Source organism: Ambystoma mexicanum, chromosome 9, assembly GCF_040938575.1.
Source record: "Ambystoma mexicanum isolate Mex_15411 chromosome 9, UKY_AmexF1_1, whole genome shotgun sequence".
In the NCBI taxonomy this organism is placed as follows: domain Eukaryota; kingdom Metazoa; phylum Chordata; class Amphibia; order Caudata; family Ambystomatidae; genus Ambystoma; species Ambystoma mexicanum.
In genome coordinates this window covers 1218834536-1218857440 of record NC_090931.1, presented here as the reverse complement: position 1 = coordinate 1218857440, position 22905 = coordinate 1218834536, and the positions used below count along the sequence as shown (strand labels likewise).

At 46.1% G+C, this 22905-nt stretch overlaps 1 protein-coding gene across 4 annotated transcripts in view; it reads right to left on the bottom strand.

Annotated features, from left to right (window-relative positions):
• Positions 1 to 22905, bottom strand: part of ZRANB3 (zinc finger RANBP2-type containing 3) — a 2038675-nt gene that overhangs the window by 451332 nt on the left and 1564438 nt on the right. For all 4 annotated transcript variants that reach the window (XM_069616553.1, XM_069616555.1, XM_069616554.1 and 1 more), the window contains one exon: positions 19541 to 19642. In XM_069616553.1, coding sequence (XP_069472654.1) covers positions 19541 to 19642 — 102 coding nt within the window. The remainder of the gene's footprint in view (positions 1 to 19540; positions 19643 to 22905) is intronic.

Below are 22905 nucleotides of genomic sequence, written 5' to 3'. Positions count from 1 at the left end.
TCCGCACGTGATTCATGAAGAAGCTAATTAATCACAGCACAATTACTATTTCTTGCTACCATTACCTGCCGTACCCAGGCTTCTAAAACGGGACCAACATGTCACTGGGAAACAAAGAAACGCTGCGTGGCATTACCAAATCATGCCGAAGAGAAAAGTAAAGCACCCATTTTTCTCAAGATTGGACACTGGGGAAACCACACCGACAGGTTATCCGTGCAATTTGAGCACCAAGTTATAACTAGTGTGGAAGGCAGGATCCGAACCCGACTCTGTAGACTCCAAAGCCTAGCACTTAACTACTGCATTATAGAGGCTCTTCTTTATCAACCCCGACCACGTGCTACAGCATTTGGCGGCAGAGGAACGAAACGCCCCATACCTCATCCTGCTGTGCTGCTCCAAAACAGAGAGCCCGGCGCAGCCGCACATACAGTCCAAAATACAGTCCAAATGTCCAATGCCATAATATCTGAACCCATCAATTCGCTTTCTATGCAATGCAATATCAAAAATGAGTGGACGGGTCGAAGAAAACTATGTGGGCAGAAACTGTAAGAGCAACCAAATGAATAGGATGCAAGAGCGAGCATAAAGCTATGTCCAGGTTGTTTCAAAACGTGCTCTTAAAAAAGAAAACAGACTTTAAACATCAGCACACGTTATAGATCTTGCGCACTGATTTTTTGGGGCTGTCGTCGGTTTTCGCTAGGTACAGTTTTAGTATACTTTGCAATTTTGTGGTTTTGTATGTTCATATAATGCCTAAAATAAACCACAAAATAACCAACCTTTAAAATAACGAAAGCAGCCCTTCTCTTACTTTCAAGGGCCCTCTATGTGCATCTCATTGTTTAAAGCAGAAGAGATGGCATTTCCCCTTGATTACATATATAGTACAGCGCTGGCTTGTACTGTGTTAGCTAAGGGTAATGTGAAGGCAGTATTTTTTGGATCAACACTATATATTTTTAGTTTGAAAAAAAAATCATCTTGTGAAGTGTGGTGTCACGTTACCCGCGTTATGACGCGGAAGATTGAATAAAGAGGCCCGTCTTCGCACCCTCAAGGCAGACCGAGACGGAGCCTTCCAACCAGTTACACCGCGTGAGTGTGTCATTGCGCGTCTGCTGTGCCACACACCTAGGCCACACACAGGCGCACAACACTGGCGACGAGGGTTGTGGACCTTTGTGTGCGCCCCCGACTGGGGCATCTGCTACATCCGGACCTCCGGTCCACACGGAGGGCTGTCCCAGAGCTTGCAGCAGAGTCTCATTGTGCTCCGGCACACCGGTAAGGAATCCCATCCCATAAGCAGCCTCATACTGTACACCACTGGCTCCGGACAGAATTTTTGGAATGCCCAGAGCATTACACTCGCCTCCGGCCCCTCAATCAGTGGGTGTGAAGGCGTGGTTGTGTATTATACTGTCATTGTATCTTACCCTCAAGCTGGTTGAAGTAGTAGCAAACTGAGGAATAAAGGAGCCTGTTCCCACACTAACAGTAGTATAGGTGGGTTGTGAAGAGGATATCAACACCCTTCGAAGAAGCATCCTGACAATTATACCAAAGACACTGCAGAGGTCAGAAATGCAAAAGCAAGTTGTCGAAGCAGAAGTTGTTTCTTTATTCTTTGAGCTGTGGCAAACCAATCCAGGAAGGAGGTTATCCAGGATTACCATTGGTGCTGTCTTCTTGGCTGGAATTGGAAGGGGAACATTTTAACAGTGAGCTGAAGAACTGTTACCAGTGGATTTTTGTTAGGTGAACTTATATTTCATTTGGAACTTACAAGAGCTGGTTCAAGACTTTACTTTTTGGGGACGTGGCTGGGAGCTGCCGCGAGTGCATGTCTCCTTAGAAGCTCCTTGTGGGCTCCTAGTACCGAGCAAAGCGACGCCGGCTCCTTAGTCCGTCAAGCTTGGAAAACCGTGAATATGGAATAAGGAAGGTGCAGGTTTCTCCTGCAAAGTGCAACGGGGAAGCACCGTGGTTGCAGAGAACACTGCACTAATCTTCGTGCCTGGCGCGGGACTGCCAGGAAAATGGTGGCCGCTACCTTTCCTAACTCTCTGCTTTTCTTGGGTAGAGGAGCCTCAATGAAAGGGTAGCCGTTGATGCCTAGCGTGACCACACTGAACGACAACTCTCATGAAATGACGCCAACTTTTTCATCGTACTGCGACCGCATGCATCGGAGCAGCAGAGCAGAGTGGTAAATCCCCCCCACAACCCCCTGTTGTCATCTGCGACATTCGCCTGAGTCCCAAGCCTGCCCACAGCAATAGTCCCTTGATTCCTAGCAGCTGCGTTAAACACTGACTGTCTCGGGGCGAAGCGCTCATCAGCGAGTAACACACAGGGCATGGGGGGGCATCACCCCTACCAGCAGGGGTGTGGACGCCGTAAACAGCGGATGCGTGGGTATCTGCTGCCCGCAGCCCTCCACGCCCGCTCCCCTCCTTCACAATCTACTTCCCACCAGCAGTGAGCAGGGGGTGGGGGCTCGCTGCTGCTGCAGCATAAGGATATTGGGACACCAGCAACTGCTCAGCTTTCGTAGGGCTAAACGACGAGGGACATCGAGCGCAGCTGCTGTAAGCACCGGGAACGCTAGATGCAGCTCAAGGCGCAAGGCCCCCAATTGACAAACAGGAGGATGCGGGAAACAGGTCAAGGCGTAATAACATCCGCCTACGGAGAATCCCAATTTGAGGCTCGGACTCGGAGCAGGGGAGCTACGTATCAGACCTATTTATATTCAAAACACTACTCCCTGACGATTCTCTGTTGGAGTTAGATAGAGTGCACAGAACGGTCCCGAGACAATCAGCCTCATCTCCACCAGACGTTCTCGCCAGGTTTCACTTTTACAGAGTTAAAGAAGAGATCATGAGAAAAGCCAGGTCAATGCACCAAATTACTTTTCGAGACTCCACGATCCTACTCTACCAGGACCTCGCCAACTCCACCCTTCAAAAACGGAAAGCTCTCAAGGTGTTGATGGAATGGCTGCATGAAAGAAACGTTCCGTACCACTGGGGCTTTCCAACATCTGTAAAATTCATCTGGGAGGGAGCTCAACAACAGATCCACTCCCTGATAGAAGCAAAAAAATGTGTAGGCGTTGGAAGTGGGGAGTCCGAAACGGAAGGTGCTGCTCGAGATACCACCAAGAAACAGGTGGGGACAACCTGGACAAGAGTTAGTAGAAGGCGCAGGATCTGCAGCCCTCCCCAAAGAGCGCCTAACCCAGACTGAACTGCTTAAATACTGTGCGAACAATCAAGGTCGGTGGATCTTCTCTGAAGGTCCCCAACTTAACATGGGCATAAGTTGTTGGACAGACGCGTCAGACGGGGGAGGGTGGAGGATGTCGGAGGTGGGGGAGGGAGGGCTGGAGAAACCCCTGGAGCAGCTGTGGAACAAGCCAAAGAAATGTTGCATGTACATGCTACTCTTAACGCTGATTACGAGTTGTCGCATCTTGTGGTTCACACGTTAGGCCCATTTGGCCATATTGGCTCGGTGCCGGAGCACCACCAGTTACCCTGTTAGGTAGGATGGCTTTTTTCCTACTGGTTCATGGGAGTGGGGGGGAAGGGGGCTGGGAGGGGGTAGCAAGAAGTACTGAGAGGGCTGAAATACTTTTTCCACTCTCTCAGATAGCTAAAGTAAACAACACACGGACATCCACGGGCACCTTAGAAACACACAGCCAGTGCAATGCCATTCATACAGTACACGCGAGGCCCAGCAAGGGGGTACCTAAAGCCAAATCCACCAAGGAACCTTACGGGGCTGGGTGACAAGAGTGAAATCAAAATTCTCAGATGGAATGTCCAGGGCCTTAATTACCCAGGGAAACGTAGGTCCGTGGAGCACAAGCTTGGGCTGCTGTCGGGAGATATAGTACTGCTCCAGGAGACTCACCTGCTGCAAGCCAATGAAAAACATATTAGATTTAAAAGGTACAAAAAGACATTCTTCGCTGCATCTGGGGTGGAAAAAAAGGGGAGTAGCAATCTCATGAGTGAGAGGGTCGCTCTGACAGGAATCACGGTTAGAAGAGATCCCGGAGGTAGATATCTCCTAGTGAAGGGGCTGTGCGTAGAACAACCCATCACCGTTGTGGCGGTGTGCTGCCCTAACACTGCCCAGGACAAGTTCCTATCTGACCTGATCTCGATTATCCTGGCATTTAGTGAGGAATTCCTCTTAGTGGGAGGAGATTTTAACTTAGTCCCTGATCCCCTAGTGGACAAAACTCTCCCACCAACCAGATCAGACTACGTTCAAGCATTATCCTTTGCCAGGCTCCTAAGGGAAACAGAGATGGAGGACGCATGGAGATTGTCCAATGTGGGAACCAGGGATTACACCCACTATTCCTACGTGCACAGGGTTTTTTTAAGAATAGATCTTTTACTAGTCATAGTGCTCTATACCCGTGTCTGGACAAGGTAGAGATACATACTCGAATGTTCTCGGATCATGCCGCAGTATCTACAATCCTTAGCGTAAGGGGCTCTACACCCATCCACCCCCCACCCCCACCCCCACCCTCACCCCCTGGAGATATTGGAAATTATTTGACTCCATACTGTTAGACGAGAGCATTAAAAGGGAAACCAGTGAGACACTAATCAATTATTTAACTGAAAACACGAAAGCCAACACGGCCATAGACATTATCTGGGATGCCATGAAAGCGGTGGTGAGGGGTTCACTCATTCGTGCAGGAGCTCAACAGTGGCAGGTTTCAAATATCGCAACGGCCAAACTAGAGGAAAAGGTAATTTTCTTGGAAAAAGAGTTGAAATCCCACAGGACGAGGAAAACGGAGAGGGCTTTGAAAAAAGCCAAAATCGCACTGGAGATGCACTTGGCTGACCGCTCAGCCAAATAGCTGGCCTATACAAAACAGTTTTATTACAGTAAAGGTAACAAAGCAAACCGGGTGCTCGCATATAAGTTAAAAAAAAGTCCACAGTAAGAATAATGTCCCACAGCTCATAGGACCTGACGGTAGAGCCTGGTACGCGGAGGTGGACAAAATTGAAGAGGTGGTGAACCACCACAATGCAGTAATGTCGGGGCCACCCACTTCTCTTGATAACTTACCCAGTTACCTTCCACCCACCAACTCTCAAAATGAAACTCAATTGGCACCTTTAGAAACCCCTATTACACTGGAAAAAATAGTTGAAGCCGTTAAGTCCTTAAAAAGTACAGCACCGGGCCCTGATGGGTTTACCGCAACATTCTAAAAAACCTATGCATACATACTGGCCCCGCAACTGACAACTCTGTTAAACTCTTTCCTGACGACAGGTGCCATTACTAAATCGATGGCAGAATCGCTCACGATCCTATTCCATAAGCCAGGGAAAGACCCTGAACAGGCCTCCTACTACAGACCAATAACTTTAATAAACAATGATGGGAAAATATTTTCCAAAGTATTAGCAAATTGGCTAAAAGCGAAACTCCCAGATATAATAGCCCTGGACCAGACAGGATTTATCCCGGGGAGGGGGGAGGGAATGGTCGTAATTTCATTAGATGCACACAAAGCTTTTGATTTAGTGGACTGGGGCTATATCAGAAACGTGCTAGCATACTTTGGTTTTGGCCCAAACTTTATAAAATGGACGATGGCTAACTACCAGAATCCCACCACGCAGCTTCGGGTCAATGGCATCAGATCGGAGACAATAAACATAACTAGGGGAACAAGGCAGGGGTGCCCCCTATCACCTCTTGTTTTTGCCTTATCCATGGAGCCTTTTGCTAATAAGATCCGGCAAAACCCGAAAATAAAGGGGCTCACAGTGAGGGGCCATGAATATATAAAATGGCACTATATGCGGATGATGTGCTGGTGACTGCGACTAAATTGGACACGTCCCTGGGGCCCCTCTGGGATGAGATCTCAGAATTTGGGGTGGTTTCCGGGTTCAGGGTGAATTTGGGCAAATCGTCAGCGCTAGCAATTAATCTTACCAAAAAGCAAAAGATGGACCTTAGCCCCATGTTGCCAATCCCCTGGGCCAAAACACAATCGGATACCTTGGGGTGCAGATTCCTAGAGATACCTCTGGTTTATATCTAAGCAACTTTCCGCAGCTATTCGATGACTTTCGGCGAGACCTAAAGCATTGGGAGAATCAAGACATTTCTTGGTTCGGGTGAAGAGCTGCAGTAAAAATTAACCGAATTCACAGTTTACTCTACCAATGCGCTGCACTTCCGGTACACATTCTGAAGAGCGAGTTACTCTCCCTGCAGAGAAATATACAAACATTTGTTTGGGTTGAGGGGGGGGGGGCACAGAATATCAAAGAAGATTATGATCCATGGGAGGGCTCTGGGAGGTCTAGGTGTCCCGGACGTGGCTAGGTATGTGCACCCCGCACAACTATCCCATGCATACAAATCTGTTCCATCAACGGACCAGCTGTTATGGAAGCAATTAGGTCCATACGGCTGATCTCCCACACTTACCAACCATAAAAGCCCAGGCAAATCAGGCCCTCCTCACAGCAACAAACATTACTGCTCACAGCTGAAAAGCAGCAGCTCAGAAATTAGGTTGTCGGGGTACTCTAGGTCCACTCACACCTATTTGGAATAACCCTGAATTCACACCAGGAAACCCACCGCACAGCTTTCCATCATGGAAGGAGGGAGGGTTGGAGAAACTAACCGATTTTCTACAAGGGGGTTCACCTATAATGTTTCAGAGAGGCAAGGAAACATTTATGGTATATGAAACCGAATGGTTCCATTATGCCCAGCTTCGGCATTGGATCTCACACAAAGCGGTTAGGGAGAGGGGGGGGGTGGAGACTTACCAGCACTAGAATTGTCTTTACTATCACCAAGGAGAAGAATCTCAGTGCTCTATCGCCTCCTGGACATAACATACCCTGCTAAAAAAGAAAAGTATATGCTCAATTGGGAGAGGGACCTATGCCGAGAAATGGATATTGAACAATGGTGAAAGATCTGGGCCAGGCTACACAAAAGCACACAATGCATCTCGAATAGGGAATGGGGCGATAAACTCTGTCATAGATACTATGTCACCCCAGACCAATTAAATCAGACCAATCTTGAAATTCCTTCAGACTGCTGGAGAGGGTGTGCAGCCAGGGCCACTCTGTATCACATGTTGTGGACCTGTCCAAAAGCAGAGGGAAACTGGAGGGAGGTGGTGGACCACATTAAAACAATCACTGGACTGACTATCCCGTGGGATCCTGGAATAATACTCCTGGGTGAAACAGGGGGAGGGGACTTCCCACTCTCGGGGCAGGTACCGCGTCTGTGCACTCATCTTTTATTAGCTGCGAAAATTGCAATGGCATGTCTCTGGAAAAAGGAAGACGGCCCCTCAGTCCTGCTATGGTGGTCGATGTGTTGGGAAGTCGTGGTAGCAGAGAAGATTACAGCAATCCGCTCGGGAAACCTGAACAATTTCCTGAACACGTGGGCACCCTTCATGGACTACTCAGAAAAATGTCCACGTCTCACCAGAAAGTGTCCCGGGGAGGATAGCTCAGATGCAATGTGCTCGCCTTGGAAGCAAGACGATACGAAGCAATACAGGTGCGATCCCCAAGTCTGCGCTTTGAAACCTCTGGGTATTTAAGAGTGTTATAAATTCGCAACTAAGACAAAAAAAATGTAGGCAAAAAAAATAAATAATCAATTCCTGTAACAGCGCCTCGATGCCTGCGGGCTGTGTGAGCGCTTTAAAAATGCAAAAAAAAAAAAAAAAAAAGGCTTCCACTAACGCAATGGGACTAAGAATCTAGTGAAAGGGGTTGGCCGTGTTCGAACCTTAAGGCCTCTGGGCAAAATATACAAATATATGGAGTACTAGGCCCATTAACACTCTCTGTGGAATGTTACTTGTTTCTGGCTCAGTCTAATATTTAATGTTGTTGAGAATGCATTGTAGATATCGTTGTGTACTCAAGTTGAAAAACCTAATAAAATGTTTGGTAAAAAGACTTTACTTTTCGTTTTGAACATTTGGGAGAAATTGACTTGAGCAATCCTGGGGAAGGGATCTTCCCAGGACAGGTGAAGGTCATCCAAAACACTGGTTGTTGGTTATTCTCTTATTTATATTGTTTATGTTTTACCTTGAATGTGTTCTTCTTAAGTGTGAGGGCCAGTTTTGTTGATGTTGGGAATAATCCCCTTACACGTTAGACTGGGCAGGGAACTCCCTGATAGAGTAGGTTTAGTGAGGATTGTTCTGCACTTGTTCCCTTTAATCAAATGTTTAAATTAGATAGAAACACAAGCAGTTGCCGGCCTTGCATTATTGACCCCTCACAGTAATGTGTTCCTTCTCCAGAATGGGGTCTGGCATGGATTCACATGATCATGAATATGATTACATAGCAGTAAACATACAGAAGCATGGAGGCGGCAAACCTCAACAGAAGCAATTACTTACCCCTGGAACAGACTCACCTCAAACCAACAGGCTGCGTAGCACCGCTTGGCCGACCATAAATCCTCCTTGGAATCATGTTGACGCAGTAGAATCTCGTGACGGTGTGGGTGGACCTCCACGTAGCAGCCCTGCAGATGTCGAACAGGGGAACACCAGAGAGAAACGATGTTGTCAATGCGATGGCTCTGGTGGAATGGGCTCTCGGCTGGCCTGGAAGAGGTCTGTTGGCCAGGCGATGACCGTGCATGATGCAACCGGAGAGCCACCTGGATATGGAAGCCTTAGACAGGTCCTTCCCGTGATTCACAGGTCCAGAATTCACAAAAAGCTGAGAAGTATTCCTAAAGTCCATAGTGCGTGCCACATAAAACTTCAGGGCAAGAGCAACGTTCAGTGAATGAAACGTCCTTTCCGGCTGGCGTAGAAGGAAATTGGGAAGAAGACTGGCAGAACCAAAGGCTCGTTGAGATAGAATTCTGAAGGAACCTTCGGCATAAAGGTGGGGTGGGTCCGCAGCACCACCCTCGTAGCATGGAAAGACAAATACGGCTGCTTGAAGGAGAAGAATGGATCTCCCCGACCCACCTGGCCAAGGTGATGGCCACTAAGAAAGCTGTCTTCCACGAGATAAACTTCAAAGGGACTTGATGCATAGGTTCAAATGGGGTCCTCATGAGCTTAGTCAAAATGACGTTGAGCCTCCAAGCCGTAGCAGGAACCTTTACTCGTTGATAAGACAGTGCAACTACAGGCCTGGCTTAACAAGCGTCCTTGTGTAATGGGATATGGTAGCCAGATGCACCTTGATCGAGGCATGAGCCAGGCCAGCAGCATAATCTTTTGAGTCCTGCACCACACAGAAATGTTTCCACTTGTGGCTGTATTACGACAACTTCGAGGACGCTCCAGCATTGGCTAGGATCTTCTTGCATTCCAGCGGCAAGGAATAATGCCCAAACTCTAGGGCTGCAGGAGCCAGGCCGTGAAGCTCAATGATTCTGGGTCATGGTGCAGTATTGTTCCGTTTTCTCTGAAGAGAAGATCGAGAAGTGGAGACAGCTATGGATGGAACCACTGATAGATGGAGCAGGTCCGGGTACCAGATCTGCCATGGCGGCGCCGGGGCGATGAGTATCATTCTGAAATGATCACACTTAGCAGGTGTGGGATCAAAGGGAAGGCGTACAGTAAGAGTCCCTGCTGTGGGAACAACAAAAAAGCATCCCGCAGACCCCTTGGGTGAGGCAACCTGTTGGCGAACCTCTGGCACTTGGAGTTGGCTGCTGTCGTGAAGAGGTTGATTCAGGGTTGACCCCAATTGCTGAAGAGCAAGGATACTTGATCCTGACAAAGCTCCCACTTGAAGCAGGACCGCTGTTCCCTGCTGAGCGAGTCTGCAATGGTATCCCTGGTGCTTGCCAGATGAAACGGAACAAGGAATATGTAATTAAGATTGGGCCAGTGCCAAAGGAACTGAGCTTCCAGGGAGAGTGCCGGAGAGCACGTCCCGCCCTGGCTCCGTTATGTAGGATATTGTGGCAGTGTTATCTGTGAAGATCTTCCCCACCTTCCGTTCAGTTGAGACAGGTATGATTTGAGGGCCCAGAAGACTGCCCAGAGCTCCAGAACGTTGATGTGAAGGTCCCTTTTCTCCAGGAGCCAGAAGCTTCTGCGACTGTTTGGTGAGGGCTTTCCACCCCTCCAGAGAGGCATCCATGGTTACTGTGTCCTGGTACAGCGGGCCTGAAAAAGGAGTCCCCCGGGTCAAATGTGGGCACACTTCCTACCATCATAGAGCTTGTCTTAACTCCTGGTTGGTGGAGAACCCGATTGTCCAAGCTCCTGTGACTTGCAGCCACTGCACATCTAGGAAATCTTGAAGAGCTCATCTGCAGAATAAACGAGGTGGATGCAGGAGGACATCACCCTCAACAGCGACTTGTTGGCTCGCACTGTCGCGGACTACACCTTCCCCAGGATGGCCGCCACCCTCTCCTCCGAGGGGATAGCCAGGTATGCAACCGTGATGAGACGGGTGCCCAGGAACAGAGCATTCTGCGATGGCTCCACGCAGGACTTTGGATAGTTGATGGAGAATCTAAGCTCTGTGAAAAGGTGAATGGTCTCCGCAGTGTGCTGGATCGCCACCGCATGGTTGTGGGAGCGGATGAGCCAGTTGTCCACGTAAGGGTAGACGTGGATGACTGAGACGTAGATGCGCTGCCACCGGAGTCAAGCACTTGATGAACACCCTTGGTGCTGATTCAAGGCTGAAGGTCAGGGCCTTGAACTGATAGTGCCATCCCTGGACTACAAATCGCAGGAACTTTTGATTAATGGGGACGCAAAAGTAGGAGTCCTCCGGGTCGCCAGGAAATCCTCTTCCTCCAGATGGTCAAGCACATGCTGCAATGTGACCATCCTGATCTTTTGGGATTTCAAGTACTTGTTGTGGCGTCTTAAGTCTAGGATCGGCCGCCGCCTGGCATGTGGGCGACAATGCTGCTGTCCTCTGTGGCCGTACGCCTGAGATCGGACCCTGTAGGCATCCTGGGTCATGGACCGGGAGGGTTGACGATAGCTCTTGGAGGACCTGCCAGACTTCCCCTTGAGGACAGAAAGGACAACATCCTCTGCTGCAATGTCCCCAGTGAGCGTGCCGTCTCTGTATCTGTCTTAATCATCTGGAGAGACTCGTCCACAGTCTTGCCAAACAGATTGTCCCCATCAATGGGCATGTCCACCACCTTGTACTGGACATCTGCCTTGAAATTAGGGGCCTTCTGCCATCTTTGGTATCGGAGGGCCACCCCATTGCCTATCTGGCAGAACCTGGAATGCGTGATTTCCAGAGGCACCATGATGGTGTGATCTGAGGCCATCTCTCCTTCATGGAACAGGGTCAGGGCCTCGACCTTCTTGTCCAGCAGCAAGAAGTCCAAAATGGGCCCAAGCTTATACCACAGCTCTCCGTCGTAGTGGTAGAAGATGGCCAGAGCATTAGCGGCCTTGACGGTGGAGGCTGTGGTGTAAATGATGCCCTTGCACACATCAAGCTTCTTCACCTCCTGGTCTGTGGGCACCATGGCTGAAGATGATGGGCTCCACAAGCACTTCCTGGCAGCGGCAGACACCACAGTGTCTGGAGAAGGCAGTGATCTCAAGCACCGGGGGTACGATGTAAGAAAAAGGGGCTGTAAAAACGGCCCGAGGACTGTATTTGCAGGTTAAGAAGGCCCGAGGACTACATTTCTCATGAATACACAGGGTTTCGGTGTGCCGGCGCATGCTTGCACACGCTACTTAAGCCCCTCCTCGGCCCGTGCTGCCTGTTGGTGATTGTTGGCGTGGAAGGCATGGGCCGGAGGAGAGCAGGTGTCAGCGTTTATGGACCCAGGCTCTGGTGGTGAGGAGGAGCGGTCTGGGAAGCCTCTGTCCCTCACTGAGGAGACAGAGCAGATTACGGTGGTTTGACCGTCCAACGCTGGAGAAACATTGCCTGGGGAGGTGCCGGCGAGCCCCCACAGGCCTCTGTTAAGTGAAGACTGGGAGTGTGAGAGTTTTCTTGGTTTGAGAAATCATTAACTTGTGTGGCAAGTGGAGTGTGTTTGTCTCACACATGCACTACTCACCAGCACGCAGCAGAGATCTAAGGTGCCGCGTGGTTAAGAGTTTGCAGGAGGATCTGCACGCTCCACGTGCTTAAAGGTATATTTCATCGCTTTTTCCTTATTAAATACAAGTGAATGCCAGTAATGACAAGGCATCTGATCTGATCCTTTTTTTTTGACTACTAGATTCGATTTGTTACGAACATAATTGGATTTTACATTAACCCCCGCTATCCACGACATTGCTGTTGGCCCATTTCTCTGTGGGCACGTACGCTTTGTTCTACACCATTTGCCACACCAATAAGGTAAAACTAAACTTCATTGCTTTATGTTGCTATTGATTTACATTTCATATCACTTATAGGGTATTCTTATTTTGTCTTTTCTATCCACCAACTATTGAAACCACTGCTGATCGGTATGTTACATTTTCTTTTCTTTTCTTTTTTACAACAAATGTGCTTATTATGATGTTAACGTGTGTGTTTTGTACATATCCACTCTGATTACTAGACTTGCCCTGAAGAAGGAAATTATTTCTGAAATGCATTGGCATATCTCAGTCTGAATTATGTATGGATTGTGGCAATTGCTCCCTCACTAAGAATACATTAGTGACATTTTTGTTTTGAATTTCTTTTGGATAAACAATCATTTTTGATACTCAACCATCAAACAGACTCATTTATAATCTTTTGGATTAAGCATTATACATTTTGATACCTGATCATATTGCTTTGAACTTTGAATAACTACGTACCCAGATTGGGCCCAAAAGAGAGCGGCTGTGTGACCTAGTATTGTTACTTGGTCTCTAGCTTTTGTTGTATTTTTTGAGTCAGGGTATCTCCAGACATATCACAGCCAGCTCCTTCAGAACTTTTATTCTGAACATTTAATTCTTCTCTTTTTTCACACTGACTTTAATATTTAGAATATTTTTAGAATTGTGTGGTGCCCACTCATCTCTCCGTTTGCATATATGAACTATGTCAATGGAATTGTTATTTATTCTAAAAGTTTAACGTTGTTTAACTATACACAATAAAAAACATTTTTTTAAAATTCCACTCACTTCGTCAGCTTCAGGGTCTTGTCTGCCAGGCCCTGGGCTCCTCTGCTCCCCTGACTTGGCAGTTGAGAGGGTGGGGGGGTTATGCCTCACTGCACAGCTGAGTCCCGTCTATTTCACTTGCTATGTGCAGGTGTTCTGTTACTCTCAACCCTTTAAAGAGTCACCTGGCATCAACCAAAGCTCTCGCTGAGGCTTCTGTGAGAGGAATCATCTTAAGATTTGGCCCTGCCCCGGGAGCGATCTTTTAGGCCACCATTTTACCAGATAATCTATCCAGACCGAGTGCAGGGTCATCACTCCACGATTAAGTCACATTAAGATAGGGGCACTGTTAAAAGAGCCACTCTTTAGAGTAGAGATTAACACAGAGAACAATATTAAAATAATTATTGACCTCATTGATCTTACAAAAGGAATCAAAACCCCAATGACAGTTCTGTCCTGGGTGGACCAGTTTCAGTGTCTAGAGTTAAGCTGAGTGGTAGGCAGTCTTTCCTTATACCTATTTCACGAATGACACACCAGGGCTGCCATCTATCACCACTGATATTCACTCTCGTTATGAAACCACATGTCCAAAATATTTGTCTGAATGATGAGATAAATGGAGGCGCAGTAAATCAAGGGTTGCATTATATGTCGATGTTCTGGTATTTATGACTAATACCATGACCCCCTCCCAATGTGTTACAGGAATTGAAGGCATTTAAAGAGGTGTCTGATTTTTTAATTAATGTTATTAATGTTAATGAATCAGTTGTTTTTAATGTTTCAGAGCCCCCCCTCCCAATAGTATGGCATATCTAAGACAATTGTTCACATTTCAATGGTCAGATGAAGTCACTGACTGTCTCTGAATCAAATCAAACACCCTCCATTGATGGCTGGGAAGCACGTGGAGACCGACGAGTGAAGCCAGTAAGCCTGTCAACTGAAGACGGAGCACTGAAAAGCTGCTCCCAGTCTACCACAAGAGAACCGAAGAATGCTAAAGGAAACCGGTGAGTCCGAAGGAGGGAGATTGGGACACGGGGGCGCTTCGTCAACATTACAGAAGACCATGAAAAGACAGTGAACGGAATGTAAAAGAATATGACACACGATTTTGCCGAAAAGAAGCGAATGGAAACCAGTATAAGTAGTATACAAGTTCTACAAGTGAAAGGGAAGCAAAGCCTGAGAGCGGTCAAGGGGAGAAAAGGATAACCCCTCACCATAACCATAACAGTTGCAAGTGGATGAAAAAGACTCACACTAAAAGCCCTGTCAGGAGAGTACACCAGGAACACCAAAGTAAGGCCAGTGTGTGAAAAGAATCATAATAAATGTCCGGGCATGGGAGCATACCAGGCAAAGCCAAAGTTTGCAAGTGTATAAAGCAAACCAGATGATGAAGTCCTGCCAGAGGAATACACCAGGCCAAGACAAAACTGTGAATAAAGTTAAACTTAAATGTAGATGAAACTGGCAGGTGAGTACATCAGGTGTCTTGCATGGTTGGAAATCACATTTAAGTTGTTTTTTTTTAAGTGTTTTGTTGATGACCAGAAACCTTCAAGGTAGATTTATACCCTTGGAAATCTTAAAACTCTTGAACAGAAACCTGGGGAAGGGAGCCATCCCCTGGAACTGTGAACCATATCAATTGGGAACTTTGTGTTGGAGTATAGCCATTGGGAACTTTGAATTTGAGTATCTATGTATTTCTTTTGGACGTGAACATTTTGTGCACCTTTCAAGACCAGAGACATTTTCCCTAACACTTTAGAGTTACATTTAGAATGCAAAGCCAAAAATAGGATTTTGGAGACATGGGAGGCTTTGGACATATTAACATTGGACAGAACCTTTATTTTGGTTGAGGTAGGGATATACCTCTTGGAATAGGGATAGTGAGGCATTTTTCAATCCCTTTTTCATTTGAATAAAAATGTGTAACCACACTCATGAGCTCACTTTGTCAGTGTCTCATTCCTGGCTCCTCACAATAAGAAATTTGATTTGACAGAAAGCAGTGAACGTCTTACAATGGGGTGAATTCTGGGTCATTCTGACCAGGATGTGGAGTAGAGTAAGTGGAACAGTCACCAGGGACAATTCATAAGAGGACATACATACATTAAGGAAAACCAAAATTGGACATTTTTAAAAGCATTTAGGCGGTATGGCAAGCTCAGGTTGGGATATGACTATGGGTGAAGTGCTAGAGTGTAGGCAGAGGAAGCCAGGGGCAGAGGTAGGTTAGAGGCGATGGAAAAATGTTAGTTATCAGGCAGATGAGAAGGTGGTTTAGAGAGTAACTCTGAGGCGAGGAGGTAGGCTTTTAGTTTGGTTTTGAACAAATCCATGCAGACTGTTTCTCGAATGTCCGGGGGAAGAGAATTCCATGCAAGTGGACCAAGAAGAAAGAAAGAGCGGAAGCAAGTTGAAGCACAAGGACGGTGAGGAGCTATAAGAGTAGTTGAGGAGCCACAAGAGTCGTCGAGGAGACAGAGATAGGAAATTAGGAAAAGGCTTGTAGAGTTGGATAGCGGAGGATAGATATAGTGGTGCCTTACCATGGATAGATTTGTGAACCAGTAGAGGAAATTTAAATCTGTCCTGTTTTGCATCATCAGCCATCCAGCCTGGTGACGATATGAGGAAGTAGGTGTAAAGTGAGTGACGTCAAAGAGTCCTGGTAGCGAAATAAATTATCTTGTTGAGAGGACAGAACGCATAGTTGGGGAGAATAAAGAGGCTGCTGGCACAGTAATCCAGTTTAGAGCAGACAAGAGTGCATAAGAGATGCTTGGCAGTGTTGAAAGGAAGGAGGGGCCTGATTTTCCGAATTTTTAGAAGGATGAAGTAAGCTGCTGTTACAGTTTTGGAGAGGAAAGTAGAGAAGGTGTGAGAAGGGTCAGAGATGACGCAGAGGTTTCTAGCTGAAGAAGAGTATGGGAGAGTGTCAGGTGGGAACAGGATAGGAAGTGATGAGAGCGAGCTTTTGGAAGGGATGAAAAGCACCCCTTTTTTGGTAGAGTTTAACATCAGAGAGAGCAAAGCCATCCAATATTTAATGGCAGAGAGACAGTTGGAACTTTTGATAGAGAGATCAGAGGAGAGTTCAGAAAAAGAGAAGATTTGGGTATTGTTTGCATAGAGTTGGTACGAGAACCCAAAGGAGGAGATTAGTGCACCAAGAGCAGAGGTATAGTGTAATGAGGAGCGGACCCAAGACAGAGCCTTGTGGAACAACAAGATTTATAGGAGTGAGGTGGTAAGTGTTGTTGCTCCACGAGACAGAGAATTGGTGAGGTGCAAGGTAGGATTCAATCCAGACAAGGGCTTCATCGCGAATCCAAGGAAGAAAGAGTATAAAGGAGATCAGAGTGCTCAACAGTGTCAAAGGCACGAGACAGGTCAAGGAGAATTAGGAGAGATTGGAGTTCTGTTATTAATCTGATGGACTCACTGTTTTCCCGGCTGTGACCTCCTCCCATGCGGCTAGGGGATCGCAGCTGCTAAGTGATCCTGATCATGGGGGCGCCTGCATGAGGGAGGATCACTTGGGGGGGGAGACAACCTCTGGGGAGATATGCTGACATCATCGGGTGAGATGCTGTATCCACCATTTACCCATAAGGGAAAACCCCTTATGCCCAATACCCTGATGGCCTGTTGTCATGTCTCTGTTGCCCCCTTCAGGGAAGATGGAGAAACCTTTTTCCAACACTCTTTATGCCTAGCTCCCATCAATGACCCCAGGGATAAAAGCTCCAATAGAACCTTCTTGACTCCTGTATTGGTTATCTTACTGGGGTCTGTCTTCACCGTTGCGCTATGTAGCGTGAAGAGTCTGGAGTCTGTTCCTCTGTGTTTTGTGGTTCATACACGGGTTGCTCAATGGTTTCCCTGTTCGTGCCGCACCTGCGTCGGTAGTTAGTTCACATGAACAGACTCCAGACTCTTTACGCTACTTAGCGCAACTGTGAAGACAAACCCCAGTAAGATAACCAATACAGGAGTCAAGAAGACCCCACGCATTACTCCACCACGAGCAAGTCCACATAGAGAATCCAGTTTCAAGTACAAAAGTATAGGACCAAGGGAACGATTGACTAGCCCTGTGGATACCCGAAGATATCCCCGCATTACTGCATGATTAGGATACTGTATAGAGAATATTACAACCTTAATGTAATTGTCCTGAAGAAAGCGGCCAAAGACTGAATCCCGCTAAAACCGGTTGACCTCTGTTGAAGTAGCTTTGGACTGATTCCCAGGCTCCGATACCCCACATATGAAAATAAAAGGGCTCGTAGAAAGAATAATATCACAGCGATTTACAACTAAACAACTAATTGTTGAATAGGAAATCAGCTTTTAAAGTTATTTTATCCCCCTGTCTGATCACATCAAAGCTAGCCTACAAAGGGAAGACACCTAGACAGTCCTCCTCCGTCCATGCACCAACCCCCTGAAACTCTATCCCGCTGCCGGTTTGTAACGTCCCCACCATCCTCCAGTTCCGCAAAATGATAAAAACATGGATCCGTCATCAATGCCTCCCACACAACTAAAACCATGTTTCTCTACCCTTCTGCCAACAGTACTGCACTACTGTCCAAAAACACCATGCACATCATTTGCTTAAACACATTGTAAAGTGCTATGCTGCACTAGAGCTAGGTTTGCTCTATAGATAAAAAAAGAAATAAATATAAACTTCACACTGGTATAACAGATTTGTCAGAGTTGTATAAAACAAAAGGAACAGGTGCACTGATCTATGATGGATCGAACTTGGAAAATGAAGAAGAATATGCTATGGCCTCAACGTGCTGCCTCACGCTACCAATACCTTGCATGTCAGGTTTGAAGTAATTACTGCCTAGTATGCCTTTATATTCGGGACAATTGTATTCAACCTATAGCACTTCCCTTTAATGCAGCCCTAACATCTTGTTAAATAGCTGAACTAGAAAATAAATGTAAAAATGATTAAAGGAGAACATTGGTAACATGGCTGAAACTCTCAGAAATGTTCTTCACATTTTATTTTTGCAAACTGCTCAAATTCTGCAGGAAACGGCATAGCAGGAGAAATGCTGACTGTCGCTAAGTTTTGGGAAGATTTGGGTCAAATAACAATGCCTCGCAAAATCTGGGGAAGAGCAATATGTTTCTATGTGGATTGGCCCAGAAGAGTTTAAGCCATTCCTTCTGGCTGTCCAAGTCTGACTCCATGTGGCAGGACAGGGAAAATCCATCCCTACGCTGTTTGAGCTGCGTCATGAATACGTAATAAACTCAATCTCAGACAGCTTTGGGGTGGGTTGATCGGTGAGAGGAGGTGTCCTGCGTCTGATTGTCCTGGCGCGGTACCACAATTATAACTAGTAAAGACCACTAACCAACATTTAATTATTGCAGGGTATCCCACAATTTGCGTAACAGAAGGGGCAAAAAGATTCATTATTAGTGAAAAAATATAGTGGAATATTGATATTCCCAATCTGCTACAGCAAAAGTAACCGAGGAAATGGGCACGGCATTTCGTTTTGTAAATCAGAGACACGCAGTGTCAGAGAGGTGTCGGTGGTGCCACTGCCGCAGTGAGAGTCTGTGGAGCTACGCCAACACGGTCTAGTGCCTGTGTCAATCTTTCCCAAATCCGCTCTGCGCCTGGGAGTGATGTCTGAAGAGGAGAAACCTGGAGGAGGAAAGTATCCGACAGAAACTACGGTTGTATTTCTTCATTTAAATATCACCTATTACAAACATACATGAGCATTCAATCAATTCATTAATAAGAGAAAAACAAACAAGTTAAGCATTAGGTAACTGAAATATCTAGCTGTAGAAAGGTAGCTACATGTGTCATAGATATGTCTCGCGACTGATCATGTAAGATTCCAACAGAAATGCATTTAATGCAAATAAGCAAAGTGATCAGTATGGAGGACATATACTGAATCGGCACCTGAAGTTCACATGCATCCTGAAAATCTTGTGAAAAGGCAATTTCCGCCAAATGCAGACAATTGGTAAAATGAACATTACAAACTGCATCAACAATTTACAAACGTGCACAGACGTATCACATGCCTGAAATTTGCTGCATCGATACATAATAATACAGATAGGTTGCATCCCCCTTAGTCAGGTTTACTTAAACTCACACAGGGGGGAGATCTTCCTTAAGGTTCACAGTAATATTTGATGTTTAGATGCTCTGTGCACACAAATAGGCCTAGTTTTAGGAACAGCTGCGTTTTATAATTATCATCTCGACCCTTTGCCGAATTTCAAATTTCCTTAAAATGTAAAAAGGTCAACAGTCAAGAGGAAACATATTTTGTAAACAGCCACGATTGATGTTCTTACCAAAGAACGGTTTAGTGGATGCCGGAATATCTCTGGCAAGTCATCCCAGATGTCCAATTTAATATCCAAAGGTATAAAATTGCAGTTTAACTGTTCTCCATCCTGAAAAAGGATAAACAGAATATAACTCAGTTGAAATATTTTTAAAGATTATTTCCAGGTGCAAATTAAGTGATTTAATCAGAAAGTGATTTAATATACATCAAAGCTAACCATTTTCACAAAAAAACTAACATTTTTGCAGGCTTTTCCAGAACGGTGTCATTAAAGGCATATAGCAAATTAACTACTTTATTGAGCTTTCTTGTAGAAAGTGAAACTTGTCTGACATCCTGGACAACCTGCTAGAAACGGCCACAATACAGTTCCCCCTAAAACCTGTGGAGACTTTAAACTGTTTGCATGTGTACTTGTCCAGCTTACCCTGTGCAGGGGCAGCACCAGCCACTGGCTTGGGAGAGCTTAACCCCCTCCATCCCCAGAAATTTGAGAAGGTTGCAGGTAGAAGGCAGCACTCTGCTGCGACGTTCACCCCAGGGCTTTGATGGGAATGGGTCCTTACCACAAGAACTTGTCAAATTTCTCTGCTGGAAGAGCAGAGCATTGACATTTATATAATCATTAACGTGACAGCAGCAGAAGTAGCAAACGTACAGAGACTGAGAAAAAAAGCCAGCTCAGGAGATATCAATGTACTTACCCCCTATGATGAAGCTAAAGGCTCAACTGCTGGGCTCAGCTTTTAGATCCTTAGTGAGCCTCTTATGTGTTCAAGTTTGTGTATGGGAGGGTGGGTAAAACAACTTTAGGCTACATTTCTGTACCTATTGACATGCTTTGAATTTTAGTCGCAATTATTATACATGTTCCTGAGTTCTAATAATACATCTTATAAGTGAGATATACATATTTAGTCACAATTGCCCTTCAAAGATATTAAAACAAACAGTTTGTATCTGGTCTCCAAATAACTCAAATAAGCCATATTTGTTTAGTCATCACCGTGGAAAAAAACGTACCGGGGAAATACGCTAGAAAAGATACTCGCACTGAGCTTCTAGAGTTAGCTCCTCCTGGCACTAGGCTGTGCAGTGGAGCCCAAAGCTTGAGTAAAACTGCCACTGCTCAACCACTCACCTCCCTCACCCGGTGAAGACAGCAAGGCGGGGTGTTGGAGGGGGTGGCTTTCTCGTGCCATTTTAAGTGCCTGCTGAACAATGCTAGGTCAGCAGGTGCTCATCGTTATGATATTTGTAATATATTGGAGGAGCGTCCTTTGACTTTGTTACAGAGACCTGGTTCTCACCTAGTTCTGGCCCCGATCTCTGTCAGATGCTGACTAAGGACTACTTTGCTGGGATAGGCCCCTCCGAGGTCGGGGCGGTGGCCTGACGTTAATCCATCATGCCTCCCCGCAGTGCTTGCCTATTACGATCGACCATTCACTGCCCTGTGAACCTTTCATGACTAGAGTGCAGGTGACCCATAATGTGAGTATTCACTTTTTACTGTTATACAGGCCACCTGCACACAGTTGTGTTAATTTCCCTATTAATATTTCAGTTAGTGGCTGATTTAGTTTTGAAATACCCCAAATTAGTCTTATTGGGTGATTTCAATCTCCATCCAAATGATCCAACTGATCTGTGCAAAAAATGCAGTGGCTAGTTTAGCTGACCTATCTCTAAGCCTACATAACCATCTCCCTACCCATAGCAACGGGAATACACTTGATCTTATTTTCTGTGAAGGGAGTCTGACTGCTAGTTTTACCCCCTTTCCTGTAAAATGGTCTGATCATTTCTTGGTGCCTTTTATCGTAATGGTACGAAACTGCCCTTCCGAGGTTTCCCACTGCCTGGAAACTTGGCGTTTTTGGAATAGGGTAGATTCTTCTCTTCTGGCAGATCAGCTGTTGGAGGTTAACTCTGTTTTTTGGGAAATGGATAGGATCCTTGTACCTCCCTTCTCAAGTCCCTTACAAGAGTAGCTGACTCTTTAGCCCCCATTTAATCTCATTTTGGGAGAACCAAGCCAACTGCACCTTGGTTTTCACCTGATTTACGGGCTCAGAAACAAGCCTGCTGGCGCTTAGAGAGGAAATGGCTGCTTAACTATGACTTGGAAGCATGCGCCATCTATAAGCAAGCATTTTTGTGATGTGATATAAAATGATTGCGAGGGAAAATTCTAAATTTTATGGAAATAGGATCTATGAAGCAGCATGCTCCTCTCGGGAATTGCATATAGTAGCTAAAGAGCTCTCTTCTTGCCCCCCTAAGAGACATGATAAGTTGCTAGCTGTCCAACTGCAGTGCAATGCGATCAGCACTTTTTTTCCCAAAACAATGAGAGGCATTCGTCAAACTATTGCTGCCAATAAATCGGCCCCAAGGGACGCCGGTTCACAGAGCATTCACCTAGAGGAACGTGTTACACACATCTACTGGAGTCTTCCATCTGGAGCCTGTCGATGATGCTATTACGCTGAGGGCCCTTACTGGTCTGAAATCAGATGCGCCTCTTGATCCGGTGCCATTGCATATACTATTCATTTATTGGCTTGTATCATGCCGAAAGCCCACAAGCATCGGGGCGCTCGCACAAACACAAGGTGAACAAACAGAAAAGGACGGGACACACAAACAAAATAGACTACTACCTAACGAATCCCGCCTGGCTTCCCTTGCCACCGACTGTACGGGGTAGATTTAGCCCCCGGCTTTCGAACCTGGGTTGGCCTGGGACACCCTGGCTAAACTTTCCTGAGCCTCTCTAAACTCTTTTTGAACTCTCTGCAAGACTTGCTAAGCCTAGTGTAACTGTGTGATCTTGGGTGCATGTGTGCTCTGCTCTCTCTAAGAGTGGGCCCAACCTTTGGACTTTGGCTCACCAGTGACTTTTGCTCTTCTGCCTTGCTAACAGTGTTCCTGAATCTTAGAGTGGTGTACCTTTCCATATTCTGTCTTTTTCCCTCCCTTTTTCACAAACTTATTGGAGTGCTATCTAGTCAAGCGCTCACCTCTGTATGAAAATAAGTGGTGTTTTACTTAGACTTATCTGATAAGGAAAAAGGGGTGTATATATCACAATAGTAACTGTGTTTAGAATATTTTACAACAAGAGTGTTGGAGTGTTTCAAACAGTGTGTTGTTAAATAAATAATTATATACTTTGATACCAAAGCTCTGGTCAGTGTTTGCTTGTATTGGTGTGTCTTAGTGCCTATTGTGTATACTTTGCATACTGCCTTACTCTTCTTGAGGGAAGTCTGACTGCTCAGCCACAGCTACCAGGTAAATCTGGGTGGTACAGACTGCTACCAAGTGGGTTTACTGCTAACACCTGTAGTCCTAAATCTTTTG